Here is a 17,621-nt window from a genome sequence, read left to right on the forward strand (position 1 = left end):
GAGCAGAAGGGAGGGAGGGGAGAGGAGAGAGGGGGGAGGCGAGAGGAGGGAGAAGGAGCGGGGAGCTGGGCAGGAGGGAGGAGGGCGGCGGGAGCACGGAGGAGGGAGCAGGGAGGGCCGGCCCCGCCCACTGGCACAGAGCTGGCCTCCTCCCGCCCCCGCCCCCGCCCCACGGCGGGCCCCGGGCCGCACCTGCCGCGCGCACACGCCCCCCGCGCGCCGAGCCTCCGAGCCGCCGCCGCCGCCGCCGCCGCCGCCCTCCGCACGCACCCGCTGCGGCTCGCCCGCACAGCCCAGCCTCGGCGCGGGCCGCAGCCACCCCAGCCTCCGCGACCATCATCGCCGCCGCGGAACCGCCGAGCCCGCCCGGCGCGGAACCCAGGCCAGTCCAGGCTGGGCACTCGGGCGGGCGCACGGGCCGCCGCTGTCGCTCGCTACGCTCCGGCTCCGGCTCCAGCTCCAGCTCCGGGGAGGACGCGCTGGGCTCGCTCCTCCGAGACGCTCCGTGTTCTCAGTGCGGAGCATCCTCCCCGGTGCTCGGCATCCTCCTCGCAGCGCCCGAGCCTCCTGCTCCGAGCTCAGCGTCCTCTTCCCTGAGCATCCTCCCTAGTGCTGGCTTGGCATCTTCCTCCGAGCTCAGCAGCGTCCTCCTTCCGCTCCTCAGCGGCACCCGGGCCCGGTCCCCACCCGCTCGCACCCCACCCGCGGGAAGGAGGCCTCGGGAATGCAGGGGAGTGGCTGTGGGGGCGCGTCGCCGCTCGGCCAGCCCCTCTGCCCAAACGCGGGCTGCTCCCCATTGTAGAAGCTGTACCGTGTGACAGGAGGACGGCGTGCTGCTCCCGGCGCGGGGCTGCGGGGATCTCAGCGAGCTGAAGCCCTGGCATCCTTTTAGGGTGGGGCGGGGAGGGCCCTGGCTTTTGGAGAGTGGACCGGGAGGAGGACCGGAGCAGGGAAAGGACTCTGTAGGGGACTCGTGAGAGACTATGGGGAAGGACCAGGAGCTGCTGGAAGCTGCTCGCACTGGCAATGTGGCTCTGGTGGAGAAACTCCTATCTGGCAGGAAAGGAGGGATCCTGGGTGGTGGATCCGGACCTCTGCCCCTGTCTAATCTGCTAAGGTAAGAACTGGCACCCACTGTGTGTGTGTGTGTGTGTGTGTGTGTGTGTGTGTGTGTGTGTGTGTGTGTGTGTGTGTGTGCACCCTCGTTAGCATTGTGATGGGTACGTTCTTTCCTCAGGGTATTGCACCTGGAGGTGTCAGCGATTCATTCTTAAATTAGGCAGGAAAACAAGACCCTGTGTGTGTGTGTGTGTGTGTGTGTGTGTGTGTGTGTGTGTGTGTGTGTGTGTGTGGAGAGGAAGAGCCTCCCAGCTAGCCTGATGCTTTAGACTCTTTGAGTAATTTTAAAATAGCTTTCTATCAATGCGGCGTCAGTCAGCTACTTTTCTCTGAGCCGTGGTGGTGCAGAACTTGTACAGGTACTGGTGTTGCTAGAAGAAAATCCGGCACGTCCCTTACTGTTTTGTGTCTGCAGCTGTGGAGCCCACCCCGACTATTTACGTGAGAAGCTAGTGGGTGCACGCAGTTATCGTGCCAAAGCCACAGCCTTCTTGGATTGCTGCTGCCTGCTCGTGCAGAAGGCACTGGCGGTGGGGTGTGATCCCACAAAACAAAGGCAGGGGACCTTCTGAGGTGTCCGTCCCCAGGGCAGTGTGTAAATCTTGAGGCAGGTTAGGCAGCCCTTAGCAGTACTTCCAGTTACCCTGACTTATCTGAGTGAAACTCAGGATGCAGGAAGCCAAGTCCGGCTTGGGAAAGTGCGTGTGGAATACAGTCGAGGCCTTTTAAGACGAACATGGTGCAGGTAAGACGAATATTGCTCAAAGAATCATTCTAAGGTGACATTAAAAAAAAAAAATGTCGAGGTCTTTATTCAGCAGACGTAAGTTAGACATAGCTGGTTTCATTTGCATATTTGAGAAACTATTAAAAGTTGAATTGAACAAATGAAATCACTTAGGAGGAAGGAAGCCTGAAGAGCACTCACTAAATGAAATTCAAGGAAAGATCTTTAGTTCTCAAGTCCTGGTTATTCACTTTGTCCTGTATATTTTTGGAAGCATCTATCATCATTCATATCTTTACCTTAAAACATCTCTCAGGCAATTCAATGATACTTATAAAATTTTTTTTAAAAGCTGAAGTGATTTTCTTGCTTAAAGGTATTTTGTACGACTCTTCATAAAAATAATGAAAGAATGACATTTATTTGTGGTGTGTGTGTGTGTGTGTGTGTGCGCGCGCGCGTGCACAGTGCATGTCATGTAGCCTGTGCAGAAATCAGAGGACACAACTTGTGAGAGTCTGTTCTCTCCCTCTACCGTGTGGATTCAAGAACTGGTACACACACTCTCGGGTTTGAGAGCAAGTACTTTTACCCTCTGAAACTGTGCTTCTCAACCTTCCTGACGCTGCGACCCATTAATGCAGCTCCTCGTGTGGTGGTGGTGATCCCCGGCCATAAAGTTATTTTTGTTGCTACTTCATAACTGTAATTTTGCTATGGGTTGTGAACCATGATGTAAACATCTGTGTTTTCTGATGGTCTTTGGCGACCCCTGTGAAAGGGTCATTCGACTCCCAAAGGGGTTGCGACTCACGTGTTAAGAAATTCTGCTCTGAACCCTTGTGCTGATTTTGATAAGTGTTGGATACAAACTTTTGCATGAAAATGTTATATACGTAGGCTTTCATAGTTGTGGTCAGATAGTTCAATTAATTACAATACTGGCTATTGGGAAAAGGACAAGTTTATATTACAGTGAAATGAACGTAATTGAAAAATGGGCTTTAAAGATCCATGTACTGTTATATATACTTGGTGGCCGTGGCACTATTGGAATATTTCATTTCAGAACCATTGTTATTTATAGGAGATTTTTTTCCCTCCCAGTGGGCCTTAGAAAAGATGACTAGTCTGTGTACCCTCCTTCATTTTTAAACACAAGTAGATAATACACATATTTTAGACTACAGTTTTAATATTTACCCCTAGATAGTTTATCGAAAAGAAGTTCAGTTAGAGTTTTAAGTCATAAGTGAAATAAGTGTATTTGCAAAAGGCACCAGTTCATCAATTATAAAAAATATTCTGGTTGTATGCTAAAACAAGTTCCTCAAAAGTTAATATCTTTGGAAAAACAAGAATTTATTAATAATAAGAAATTTAATTAATTTCGTTGACACAAATTGAGACAAATGGCTTTTTGAACACTCACTCCTCAGTTGTGTTATTTTTGAAACAAAAATAGATGACACATTTTAGGGATAAAACATCAAGTATTTAATGTTAGTAAACACTTAAGTAGTGAAAGCATGATCCACAGTGTTTGGCTGGAATGAGTTTTCTTTATTAATGGTTTTGTTGGTTGGCCCTGTGGCTCTACAGGAGCACACATGGAAAACAAGGCATATTCAGGAGAGCAGTTTAAATGAGGTTATAAAAATCACAAATAAAAGCAGTACCTTTCAGACTTGCATTTACTTATCTCACACCGAATTAGCAACCAAAACATGCCTTTTAAGAAAATGGAGCTGAGTGGTGGTGCACGACTTTAATCCCAGCACTGGGGAGGCAGAGGCAGGAGGATTTCTGTGAGTTCGAGGACAGCCTGGGCTACAAATTCAGTTCCAGGACAGCCAGGACTGTTAGAGAAACTGTCCCCAAAACCCAAAAACCAAAACTCACCACCACCACCACCACCACCACCAAAAAGAAAACAAAGAAAATGGGAGTTGAATTGTATTTAGGTGTTCTTTTGCATAAAAGGGAATTTCAAAGACACATTTTATGTGGTTATCACTTTATTTTATTAATGACTGCCAATCAGAAAGTTATAGGGTAATGGGAGGTGTGCTCTTCTCCAGCAAACATAATGGCATGTTGAGATATTTTAATATTTTGGAGTGAATTGTGGAATAGATTAATCAGTCTTTTCTACTTGCTTTATTACTTGTGTAGTGTAAAGTCTTTCTGTTGGTTTATTACTTGTGTAGTGTAAAGTCTTTCTGTTGGTGTTTGTACTTGTGTAGTGTAAAGTCTTTCTGTTGGTTTATTACTTGTGTAGTGTAAAGTCTTTCCGTTGGTGTTTGTACTTGTGTAGTGTAAAGTCTTTCCGTTGGTGTTTGTACTTGTGTAGTGTAAAGTCTTTCTGTTGGTTTATTACTTGTGTAGTGTAAAGTCTTTCTGTTGGTGTTTGTACTTGTGTAGTGTAAAGTCTTTCTGTTGTTTTTTTTTTTACTTGTGTAGTGTAGCAGTCAGGTCAGACTCTGGGGCAAATGCTTGCATGTCTCATCCAGAGTTCAATACTCATTTCACAGGAGAAAGACTAAAGAGACATAGGAAGACTAATAACTCATCCGAGGTCACTTCATTAGTAACACCAAGGGTTTGAAACTCAAATTTGCTTTGCCAAGTCTTCAGTTAGATTCATGAGTTTATTTTGTTTTCAAAGTTTAAGGTGTGTGGTCTATTTAGATAAGACAGTCTGAATGTTCGTTAGCTGGAAATAATGCATTTATTTTGCTAAGAAAAAAAATTCATTGACTACTCGTTTGGGACCTAATTAGATAAAAAGTTTGCCGAAGATGCTTCTGTTTGCTTATGATTTACTACATGAGCTATGGCTGTGTTATGAGGAGGTGTGCTTGAGTGATACTGTAGTTCTTAGTGACATAAGACTACCCTTAAACTACTACAAAAAAGCCATACTCACTGCAAAATATTGTGAGGTGGAAACAGTAATAGCATCTATTCCTAGGGTTTTGATAAGGACGAAATGATGTAGAAAGTAATAAATGAAAAGCATTGAATACATAGGTGTTCATCATTGGTGTTAGGATTCCTCACATTGCTCTAAGGCACATGAGAAATTTAATTTCTTAAGGCCTTTTTTACTAGACTGGGAGTAAATTGCCATAGTAAAATTTTCACTGGGACCAGAATCTTCAAATACAAAAAGGACTTTAATCCAAGTTCTTACATGGCGTAGAAATTTCCTCTGCAAAATTCCTTTCCACTTAGTATTCTCAAGCATTATTAACATTCCCGGTAACTAGCTCCAGCCCCTGCCTTGCTTTTGAGGCAAGATCTTGCTATCTTTCTCTGGCTGATCTTGAACTCAGCACCCTACAGCCTCAGCCTCCTGTGCTTAGACTGCAGGCATGCTCCACTGCACCTGGCATCTGTTTATTCGATTCCACTTTTTGATAGCTGTGATCATAAAAAAATTCTATTTTTTATTGAACTGAAATCTACTTTGTTGTAACTCCTAGCAGCTGGTACTAGCCTGGCTGTATGGGTCAATACAAAAGTTGCTGAATTCATCTGCCAAGACAGTTCTGCAGGGACATGCATTTTGCTGTATTGTTTTCTTGTAAATTTGCTCTTTTCCGTGGAAGAACTACTGTTGTCCTTAGCTGTTATGTGATGATAGAGCTGAGGTGTTAGAATGCAAATTTTCATAGTTTTTTTTAACCACCTTTTTTTCTTCTTTTGAATATCCTCAAATTTCAAAATGACCTTTTGAAATATGACTTAGGTAAGAACTGAATAATATGTACCAGGTGTCACTCAGTGTAGAGTGGGGTGGGGACTGATATATTGGTGCATTAAAAACCGACTGATTATGAAAGAGCATTCATAGCTTGAATCTACTTTTATAAAAAAAACCTGCAAAGACTTACAATGTACATTAATATGTCTAGATATGGAACACAGAAATGGAGCTAGTATTCACTTTTGAGTGATGGGACAGTGAGTTATTTTTATTTTTCATCTGTGCTTTCATGGATTATGTAATAAAAATGGGTGGCATCTATTAAAATATGATATAATGAAATTATTACCTCTGTATTATTGCTCTAAGACCTTGGCTATAGGTCAAGATTTTCTGAGCCATGAAATTGGTGTTGGCTCGTATTATTAATGAAAACTTCCAAGTTTTTTTTTTTTTAACAACCTGTGAAGCCATAATTCCCACATCTGGTATTTGTGAAAGTGTTGGTTAAACCTGTTATCCTTACTGCATTTCATCTTGTTGTACACTGTATTTGCAACCTATGTGGGTCTTTTTGACTCTTGAGTCTGCTTATCAGCATATTAACTTCCCATTCTGCTTTGTCTGTGGATAAACACACTCTATAACTGGAGTCCAACCCACTGTAAGATAGTCCCAAAGAACCTCTTTTCATCTTCTACAGTTGAAAGGGGGGGCGTCTTTATGCTTGGTATTCTTTCATTGGAGTCACTCAGTAGGCCAGTTGTGTCTCTGTGATACCAGTAAGAATATTGTGAAGTATTTCATTTATTGTCTGTCTAAGTTTGTTACTAGTCTGTTTATGGCATTCCTTTGAGCTATCCCTTTAGTTGTACAACTATAAATTCCAACAAAATTAGCACTTAATAGTAGCTTGTTTCTGGGAGTGAGCCATTGGTGATTCCTAATTTGACGAAAATTCCTTCTTGAATCTAAATCTTCTGGGTCTGGATATCTAACGCTCACTTGTTTTTCTTTAAATGTTTAAATTATATTTATTTACTTATTGTGCATATATGTGTATGGGTGTCTGCATGTGGAGATCAGAGGGAGCTACTTCTTTCCTTCTACCACGTGGTGGTGATTCTCAACCTGTGGGTCATGACCCCCTGGGGGGTGTTCAACAACCCTTTCACAGGGGTTGCGTATCAGATACTTATATTACGACCAGTAGCAAAATTACAGTTATGAAGTAGCAATGAGAATAACGTTATGGTTGGAGGTCCCCACAACATGAGGAACTGTTTGAAAGGGTTGCAGCATTAGGAGGGTTGAGAACCACTGTTGGAGGGGATTGGACTCAGATCATGAGACTTGGTGGCCAGTGCCTTTACCCACCTAACCATATCAAGTGGTCCACACTTGCTCCTTTTCAAAGCAGCCTAATGTTTCTTGGCATGTCCCTGGAATTTTAATGTGTCTCTTTATTTGTATATCTCCTCTAACTTGAAAGGGAGTCTCAACAGGGAAGACGGAAGAAAGCAGGAGTTAGGAAGAATCAAATACTTGCCATTGTCGGATGTCATAGAGAACTACTACGGTCTAAAACAGTGGCTCTCAACCTTCCTAACGCTGGGACCCTTTAATACAGTTCCTCGTGGTATGGGGACCCCCCAACCATAACATTATTTCCTTGCTTTATAACTGTAATTTTGCTACTGCTATGAACTGTAATGTAAATAAATATCTGATATGCAGGATATCTGCCGCATGACCCAGAGGTTGAGAACCACTGGTCTAAAACTATTTACAGATTTATACTGAGATAGCATAAGATTACGTTCATGAACTCGTACAGTCTGTTCTTCAGACTGAGCTGAAAGAGATAATAGCCTTTTCTCTGGAAAAGTAAACAATTCTCTGTCTCATTGCATTGTGTTTCTCAACACCCCCTTTCATTCTTAGAGAAATCTGAGTTCACCAGACTCCTCAAATTAGGTCCCCCTCCCCCTTTTCTTTTCAGCTTTTATGCATAAAAGTTTGTTTTCTAAAACTTACCTGCATCATTAAACAGCTACAAAACCTTTGAAATATCTTTTTTTAGACAACCTCATGTTCCAAACAAAAGTAATTCTCATGTGTAATGTATGTGCTAACTTTTCACTGACATTAAGAATTACTTGTATTTTAATATAGCAATAAGAGTTTGCTAGTACCTTAGATTTACTTGGCCTTCTTTTTTTTGAGAATTAAATACGTCAGTTCTCCCTTTCATTTCCTCCCCCAGAGCTCTCCTTGCTGTTCACATTCAGCACCCCTTGGTCATTAATTGTTGTTATGTGCATATATATATACATATACACATATACACGTTCTTAAATATAACATGCTCAGTCAATACAGTGTTACTTGTATGTATGTTTTCAGGACTGACCTTTTAGTACTGGAAAACCAATTGGTATGCTCTTCCCTGGGGAGGACCATTTCTCCCACTTTTAGCATTCATTAGTTGCCTGTAGTTTTTGTGTGTAGGTTTGAGGCCTTCTCCCTTCTACTTTCACATGCCTATTGTTGTCCTACTTGTTGAACTCACGTTTGGGCAGTCACGTTGGTGAGACTATGTAATACACCCAAGTCTCTATATAAATATACATATATAGCTTAAATGAAATTTTCCTCATTTGGGCTGACGATGCTCTCTCCAAGAGTAGAGACCACCTTACAAAACCCCCAACACCAGGGATGAGAAGTCATCTTTTGAGCTGTTAGTCAGTATCATCCAAAAGACCCCCAGAACATACAGGCTATTGCTATTGCCCTTGTTGCCCCCCACCCCCACCCCCGGAGGTGGAAGGTAAGTCCCTATTGCTGGAGATACCATGCAGTCAGATATAAGGGTCTAGAGGCCCCTGAGCTGGAACTGACCAGAATGCTTCCTCCCTGAGGACTTGCTTTCATGGTACCAGAAGGTGCCATGCTACCCTCTAAAGGAGGGAAGCAACCAACAGTTCTACAGAGTTATGACACCTGTGAATGACCACATTGACCCCAAGAGTGCGGTAGTGGCACACATACCTCGGCAGTAACCAATAACTCTCTGATCGACTTAAGATCCACTCAATAAGAAGGAAATCATGCCTGGTACTGGAAAGCTAGCCGACAGCCCAGGGTGAGTGAAGTCATGGATCTTGAATAAGAGCCTCCTATCACCACTTTACTAAACCAGCATAATTCTTAACTATCCTCTAAATATCTTTCCTTTGTTTTTTAACTCTTCAAAGAGTTGGGTGTTGGGTGTAGTGCATTTTATAAATTATTGTTGAACATAAATGATCCAGTTCTTAAGATCCCCATGTGAAAAAGTAAATCAGTAAGAAGTGGGAAGAAACAAATTTCTGGTCACCAAGGACATATCCACCAGTTACTTTATAGTTTCTCAAATTTGGAATTCAACCCATGAAGCTTTTGGTGATAGGCACAAAGAGATAAGAGGCAACTAGAGATTAAAAAAAAAAAAAAAACCCTGTAATTTTCACAACTATTTGGGCAGTTAGGTTTTTCAGAATCTGATATAAGAAACTTGCTTTCAGAGATGCTGCATTTGTTAAGTGGGATAAATCACAAACAGAGCAGTTAGACCTCGAGAAAATGTTATATCTACCAAAATAGTCAAGTTGCGAGTGGGTTATCTATTTTAGATAGTAATGATGTTCGAGGCAGTGATTGCACCATTATGTTCAGGGAGCAGTGTCTGCCAGAGTGAACAGCACCAGCTGCATGATGGGGTGTAAGGAGAGAGGAGAGGGAATTTTGCTATTGACCTCTTTCTCTACGAAGCAGGGTTTTTAGCTTCCTCTTTAAAATGACAGGGATGATGCGTGGCAGTAACTAGCATGGCTTAGCCTAGTGACTGCTGGTTATCCTGTCTTTCCGTTCTGTTTTCTTGTGGTGCCAGGGGTTAAAACCAGGGCCTCCTATATGCTGGGCAAGAGTTCCGCCATTTCTCCATCCTCCCTGCCTCTGACAAGTTCTGCAGCGCATGGTTCCTAGTGTGTGTGTGCACATCAGTGGTTTCCTGCCCAGCATGGGAGTGTGGGGGCAACTCTGCACTGAGCTGTACAAGGAGAGCTGTACAGTGCTCAGCAGGGTCTCGGCTGACTTCTTAGGAGATAGTAAACAATTTGATTAGTTCAGTGGTATACTGAAACAGTTTATTTTGCACTTGGGGTAACTTTGGAAAAAGTCTAAGAGCCTATTACAGTACAATCCGGGCACTGAAGCCGACCATAATGTAAATGAAAGGGTGGAAAAGACTTAGTTTCTATCTATAGACCTGGAAAATGCTTATTACATTTCAGTGTCTTTGGTTTCCAGTTTGAGCATATTGCAGGATTATTTTAGTTAATTAAAATACGATATTTTGATTACTCATATGTTGGTATGAAAGAGTATTTTATGTTTGTAAAAGCAGGTGTGTGATCAGAAGACACATCTGCATTCTGTTCTTCCTTGTGTGTTCACGTGATGACCAGGTCACGCAGGTCTCATAGGCAGGCAGAGGCACGATGCCACCGAGGACCTAATGAGTCTCCTGTGTAATTCACCTCTAGGGACTTTCCCTAGAGTTCAATTTTCTTCCTTTTTCACATCAGTCAGCTAACAAGCGGATTTTACAGTTTTGTAAAGTTAAGTGAAACTCTGAAACGGATTCTTTGAGGGAGAATGGGGAAAAAAAGTATGGCTAAAGAATGAATTTTGTTTGCTTTGGTTTACTCTACTTACAGTGTCCAAAGAGTGTTGTCTGTGTCTGAATGTGTTTCTTATGAGGAGAGCTTTCTTATTAAGGGGTATATCTTCGTGTATCTAGCTATAAAATGGAACATTGGTTCACTCCGGGCTGTAGTCATTTGAATTCTGTTGTGCTGCAATTCCTTCCGCTTATGTGACAGAGACAATCTGCTCACACTGGTTACTAGTTGATCAAAGCGGATCAAGGCTCAGCTGATGGCTTTGGGCTTAAACACGCGGCCTCAGATCTTGCTGCCTTCTTGGTATTTCTGTTCCTCATGCTTCCTTACTCAAATATCATTCTTCTAGAGAATGAAATGCCTTCAACTCTTTTCTAATTATTGCAGACTCACCCTGTCCATAGTTTTTGTTCCAACTGTCTCTTTCCTAAAGGGAGGCAGAAGTTGCTGGTTAGTTTTTTTGTCAAATTCACAGACACTAGTGTCACGTGTAAGCACGCCTGTGGGGCATTTTCTTGAGTACTGATTGGTGTGGGAGGGCCCAGCCCACTATGGGCGGTGCTGTGGGAGGGCCCAGCCCACTATGGGCGGTGCTGTGGGAGGGCCCAGCCCACTATGGGCGGTGCCACCCTTGGGCAGGTGACCCTGGGTTGCATAAGAAGGCAGGCTGAACAAAGCCAGGGAGAACAAGCCAGTAAGTTGTGTTCCTCCAACAGTTTGGGTTTTGGGCTCCTGCCTCGAGTTCTCGACTCGGCTTCCCTTGGTGAGACACTGTAACTACTAAATTGGAGTAAACCATTTCTTTCCTCGGTTGCTTCTGGTCAGTGTGTGGTCGCAACAGAGAGGTAAAGAAACACAGACGGGAAGCGGATCTTGTGAGCCGTAGAACCTGGGCCGTGTTGTGAGAAGCAGATTGAGAGCAGATAGGGGACCTTAAAGGAGAGACTTAAAGTCAGGAGTCTGGAGTGTGCTTTGGGCGTCTTCACTGTCCTGTCCGTCTTGGTGTTGTCCCCTTTAACCTGTGACTCAGTGCCCTGTGCTTTTCTCCTCTTCACCTTCACCCCAAACTGCTTCCGGGGGCTGACAGTTAAGTGATAGCGAAGTGTGATGGATTGGGAAAGCTTTCAAGAAGAAAAGCCTCGTCTATTATTTTCGCTGAAAGAGACAACAAAACATTAGGCAAAAATAGCAGAGCGATGGCTGTGTGTAGCTTTGTGGGGGACTCGTGGAAGAGGCTTTGCTTGGTTCATAGAGGGGGTTTATAAGGGAACCCATTATCCTTCTGCATTATAAGACTGAAGAAGAAAGGGGTTTATTGGAGACATGGCTGGGGACAAAAAGGCTCTTAAAAAAATGGACTGCCTAGTTAATCCCTAGAACGTGTGTGTGTGTGTGTGTGTGTGTGTGTGTGTGTGTGTGTGTGTGTGTGTGTGTATGTGGCACTGGGGCTTAAACACAGGGAGTGCTGGACATGCATGTTACCACTGAGCTACATGCACCTCTAAAATTTTTAATGGAGTCAATATTCAGATATAAGCATCAGTATATTATTGCCTGTTTCCAGAAGTTATTCCCTAGATGTGTGCATTTGTTATGTAGTTACAGGTGAAAAAACTATGGAATAGAATCATGTAAAGGTTCTAATATCTAATGTGGTTTGAGATTCAAATCAGAATAATCTACAGTTGAAATATCTGTGCCTTATATAGATACGTTAAATATACTACTTAGTGTTCAAACACACTGAACTGCTTTATTTACTTACAGAAGTGTCTCTGTCTTATATGGATGTTTTACTGCCAGTGTGGAGGCCTGGGAGTAAAGAGCAGCAGTTTGTGGGGATCAGTGGGAATCATGTAGGGATAGTCTTTGTTCCGGTGAACTGCCATGGAGTACTACATCGTTTCTTGTTGGGAATGGTCTGTCGTTCTGAAGACTGGAAGATCCTGAGGACAGTGTCAGAGGAAAATGTGAAAACTTACAAATAATGGTTAAACTGTTTGCTTAGAACTTAAAACATAGTTTTGTCTGCTATGCCTTAGGATGTACTCAGACCAAACATACTCTGAATCAACCAAGCACATGCTATCTAACTGACCAGCTGAGTCAGGGCTTCAGAGAACAGACAACTAGGTATTTCAGCAGGTATTGATCAGGCGTCTTGTAGATTCTAAACATGAGTGAGGTAATCCCTACCAAGTCCCAGTGCTACTAGACTGATGGGATTGTTTTATAAAGAGTTAGAATCCATTGAGATATGAGCTGCCATGGAAGTACCAAGCGATGCTACAGAACACTGGCACAGAGAAGGAGCCATTTTTAATTCTATGAGGGAGGAGTACTCAGGGAATCTGAAACAAGGTGCTGCATGAATCTTGTAGGATGAATAGAAATTTACTGGACTGACATGATTGGAAGCAGAAGGAACAGTATATCCAATAACAGTGTGTGGAAATGTAGACTGAAGTTTGGAGTGTTATAAGCAGTTTGGTTGAATGGATGATAAGTAAGTGCAGAGACAGAAGGATTTCAGGTGTTTGAACTGATCTTGGAGGCCATGGATAGGTATTAGCTTTTTGGTTTTCTTATATATTGTATTAGTTATTCACTTATGATAATAGCATGACTGTTTGAAAAATTTGAGTAAAAGTTACTCATAATCTTTTTGATAAGACTTTTCCCCTTAGCATGTTCTATGTGCTTATCTGATAAAGCATTCAATTTTGGATTCTGAATTTTTCATTGAACAGTGTATTGTATATTACCAGTGTGATTACCAAGTCTTCATAATCATAATTTTTATTGCTGTCTAGTGCAGAATCTTCAGAGACTTCCTGTCTCCAGACAACTCATGGTTGTTAAGCATGCATTTCCTGATCTTACCCCAGATCCATAGGATTTCTATGTATAATACCTGGAAATATGCATTTAGCAGATTTCCTCAGATAATTGCGTATGTACACTAAAGTTGGGGAACCACTGATCTGAAGAATATATACTATTATTTAACTATTTCTATAGTGCTAGAGACTTGGGCAAGTTTGGACTTACTTGTTTGTGTATATAATGCTAGGGATGTCTTCATGCAAGGCGCCGTTTCCATAAACTGCATCTTTAGGATACACATCCGGAAGTGGGACTGCTCACATTGTGTGTCCCAGATCCACTGTTTTATGTGCTTTGCAGCCGATCCTCATGACAAGCCCGTCTCTAACCTCTTCATCCCCGGGATGAAAATCGGGAGGGTTGCATAATTTGCCCACAGTTATAGTTAGTAACAGATCGAAGACTCAACTTCAGGCACCGCTGACCCCAGAGGTCTTTCTCATGTACTGTTTTGCTTCTTAGTTACGTAAGGATCAACGTCTATCCTGGGTTAAAGAATAAGAATAGCACTATACTTCAGTGTATAAGGAGTACTTTTCCTGTAAAATTATACAGGACCACATCTCCATTCTAGCAGAGTTCTCAGTTTTCCTTCTCTTTGTGGACAGTTTCACAATAAGGGCAATATTTTGCTTTGACTTTTTTTTTCTTGAGAAATGCAAACAGTAAAATGAATGTTAAATTAAGATGTTTCAAAATATTTCTTTGTGAACCATTTTATTTTAAAATAGTGTAATTGTTCTATTAACATTCCATTTTTTGTATTAAGGTTTCTGTGTGTGTGTGTGTGTGTGTGTGTGTGTGTGTGTGAGAGAGAGAGAGAGAGACAGAGAGAGACAGAGAAACAGAGACAGAGACAGAGACAGAGAGAGCGCCTATGAGTTTAATTAGGAGCATGGGTAAGGGGTTATTTGTAGGAGCACGGGCAACTAGCCAGTGTCTACACCATTAGAGAACCTCCCTCCCTCTCCTTTGCAAGCATTTGTTACCCATGAGTAAGTCCTCAGGGAGGTGAAGGGTTCCTAAGCTCCTCCCTTCTCCAGGAATTTCTTGGGTTTTTAATGTTATGGAACATCTGTTGTCTTCAAAAATGGCTTAAAAATGTGTCCGTTCTGTGTCTCCACATGAGTGGTGTTAACTTTTTTTCTTGCTCGCACAAAGGAGGAGAATTCAGCGCTTGCCCATCTTCATTTTATTATCTATCGTTGTGAAGCCAGTAGATCTGGAAGTCTAATAGAACAGAGCACTGGGCAGTGCATTTTTAGGACTTCCTCATCTCCTCTTTGGGGTGCTCTTTTGCCGTTTACTGAACTTTAGGACTCCTGAGCGTTCTTTGGCTGCTGCTACCTGAAACCCAGAGCTACCGTTAAATTTTATCCTGTGCCAGCAACTTCTTCTAGATTTCACTTTTAGCCCCATATTAGCTGCTCTTGTGTCGCTGTAACAAGTATAGTAGAGACAGCGGATGGCAGGCACTGTATGAGTGGGAGACTCTTCCTTCAGTGCGTCATTGTTATCGTGGGGAATGGGCGCGGTCGAGTGGCTCCTTCTGTGGCAGCAGGAAATGAGACAGGGGCTGTTCACATGGTGGCTGACCAGGGGGCAGAGGGAGCAAGGCCGGAACCAGAGGCAGACGGACCCTTAAAGGCCTGCCCCTGGCAACCAGTTCCTATCAGTTGGGCTTCACCTTCCAAAAGTTCCACAGCCTGCCAAAACAGAGCCACTGGCTTAGATAAAGTGTTCAAAACGTTAGCCTGTGAGGGACATTTTTTTTTCTTCTATTCTTCTCTCATATATTACATCCCAGCCACTGTTTTGCCTCCCTCCTCTCCTCCCAACCCCTCCTCCACCCCCTCCCCATATCCACCCCTCCCCCATTTCCCTTCAGAAAAGGGTGGACCTCCCAGGGATATCAACCAAATTTATCATATCAAGTTGCAGTAAGACTAGTTACATCCCCTCATATGAAGTAGGAGGAAAAGGGTCCCAGAAACAGGCAAAAGAGTCAGAGACAGCCCCTGCTCCCACTGTTAGGAGTCCCACAAGGAGACCAAGCTACACAACTGTAACATATGTGCAGAGGGCCTAGGTCAGTCCCATGCAGGCTCCCTGGTTGTTGGTTCAATTTTTGTGAGCCCCTATGAGCCTTAGTTAAGTCTGTGGGTTTTTCTGTGGTGTCTTTGACACTTCCGGCTCCTACAGTCCTTCCTCCCTCTCTTCTGCAGGATTCCCTGAGCTCTGTCTAATGTTTGGCTGTGGGTCTCTGCATCTGTTCCCATCAGTTGCTGGCTGAAGCCTCTCTGAAGACAATTATGCTAGACTCTGGTCTACAAGTATAGCAGAATATCATTAGGAATTATTTCATTAACTTTTTTTTTTTTTGCTTGTTATGTTTGGTTGTATCCCAGGTCTCTGGGCTGTCCGGCCTGTGGGTCCTGGCCCTCCAGGCAGTGTCAGGCATGGGCTTCCTGTCATGGCATGGGTCTGAAGCATCAAGTTTTATGCCACCTTTACTCCAGCACATCCCATAGGTAGGACAAATAGTAGGTGGAAGTTTTAATGGCTGGGTTTGTGTCCCAATCCATCCACAGGAAGCCTTGCCTATTTCAGAAGATGACCCACTCAGGCTCTGTATCCCCTGTTACTAGGGGTCTTAGATAGGATTACCCTTGTAGATTCCTGGGAGTTTTCATTTTACTAGGTTTCTACCTCACCCACAAAATGCACCCCCCTCTGTGATTCCAGTTGTCTCTCCCAATACTCTCTTCCTCCAACCCAATCCCTCCTGTTCCCTTCTTTACCTGCTCTCAACCCCCCTTTAAAATCTATTCTGTTTCCCCTTCCCAGGGAGATCCATGCTCCCCTGCTCGAACCCTCCTTGTTACTTAGCCTTTCTGGGTCTGTGAATTGTAGCATGGTTATCCTTTACTTTACAGCTAATATCCACTTATAAGTGAATGCATACCATGTTTGTCTTTCTGAGTCTGGGTTACCTCACTCAGGATGATCTTTTCTAGTTCCATCCATTTGCCTGCAAATTTCATAATTTTTTTAACACTGGGTAATATTGCATTGCATAAATGTACTACATTTTTAAAAAACCCTTTCTTCAGTTGAAGGACATGTAGGTTGTTTCCTGTTTCTGACAATTATGAATAAAACTGCTATGAACATAGTTGAGCTAGTATCCCTGTGGTAGGATGGAGCATCCTTTGGGTATATACCCAAGAGTGGTATAGCTGGGTCTTATAGATCGATTCCCAATTTTCTGAGAAACTTCCATATGATTTCCAAAGTGGCTGTACAAGTTTGCACTCCCATCAAAAATGGAGGAGTGTTCCCCTTGCTCCACATCCTTGTCAGCATGAGCTGTCATCAGCGTTTTTGATCTTAGCCATTCTGACAGGTGTAAGATGGAATCTCAGAGTCGTTTTGATTTGCATTTCCCTCATGGCTAAGGATGTTGAACATTTCTTTAAGTGATTCTCGGCCATTTGAGATTCCTCTGTTGAGCGTTCTCTATTTAGATATGTGCCCTATTTTTAATTAGATTATTTAGTTTGTTGATGTCTAGTTTCCCGAGTTCTTTATTTATTTTGCATATTAGCCTTCTATTAGATGGGAAGTTGGGGAAGATTTTTCTGATTCTGTGGGCTGCCATTTTGTCCTATTGATGGGGTCTTTCCCTTACAGAAGCTTCTCAGTGTGAGCTACATTTTTAATTCAGACCCTAACACTCATTTCCATCAATAACAAGGGGAGGGGGAGGGGTATGGAATAAGTCTTGAGTCCCGATTTTTCAGTGTCAGCTTTCTACTCAGTGGATAGCCCTAGTGAAGTTATTTAACTTCTTTGTGCTTTGGTTTCTGTATCATAGGATAAAGATGATAACATATATCTTGTTGAGTTACCAGACACACCCTTTCTATAGTTTCAAGTATTTGTGGTCCCCTTTGGTTTGAAAATAATAGATGGAATATTCAGAAATAAATAGTTCATCAATTTTAAATAACTAATAATGTCTATCATTATTCTACTTAATTAGTTATTGTCAATTTTTCCTGCCCCTTATTTATAAATTAGGTTTTACCATAGGCACATTTGGTATCATCTGAGATTTCAGACATACTCTGTTTTGGAACACATCTGCCATGGGTAAGGAGAATAGTGTAACTTAGATCAAGCCTCAGAGTGCCTGCCACATAGGAGGGGGAAAATGCTCATTTTGTTTATGTGCATCATGACTGTATAAAGAATAAGTCAAGAAGTATTCATAATTATAAGCCTAATGATAAATTCCACATACTTATTTGAGTGGGAAACTCTAGGACATTTTCATTGTACTAGGCATGTGTGTGTGTGTGTGTGTGTGTGTGTGTGTGTGTGTGTGTGTGTGTGCTCATGTACACCATATGTGTGTGGAGGCCAGAGAACAACTTGTTGCAATTGT

The 17,621-nt window shown here is 42.9% G+C and overlaps 1 protein-coding gene across 14 annotated transcripts in view; it reads left to right on the forward strand.

Moving 5' to 3' along the window:
- The first annotated feature begins 264 nt into the window (after positions 1 to 264).
- Anks1b (ankyrin repeat and sterile alpha motif domain containing 1B) overlaps positions 265 to 17,621 on the forward strand; it is a 1,024,799-nt gene continuing 1,007,442 nt past the window's right edge. For 3 of the 14 annotated variants that reach the window (XM_052753092.1, XM_052753094.1, XM_052753093.1), the window contains exon 1: positions 271 to 1,117. In XM_052753092.1, the coding sequence (XP_052609052.1) occupies positions 984 to 1,117 (134 nt within the window). In that variant the 5' untranslated portion in view covers positions 271 to 983. Of the gene's footprint in view, positions 1,118 to 17,621 lie in introns of all 14 variants that reach the window. The other 11 variants (XM_052753087.1, XM_052753091.1, XM_052753090.1 and 8 more) reach the window with 7 other exon arrangements.

Source organism: Peromyscus californicus, unplaced genomic scaffold (assembly GCF_007827085.1).
Source record: "Peromyscus californicus insignis strain IS unplaced genomic scaffold, ASM782708v3 Scaffold_24__1_contigs__length_46423439, whole genome shotgun sequence".
Classification (NCBI taxonomy): Eukaryota; Metazoa; Chordata; class Mammalia; order Rodentia; family Cricetidae; genus Peromyscus; species Peromyscus californicus.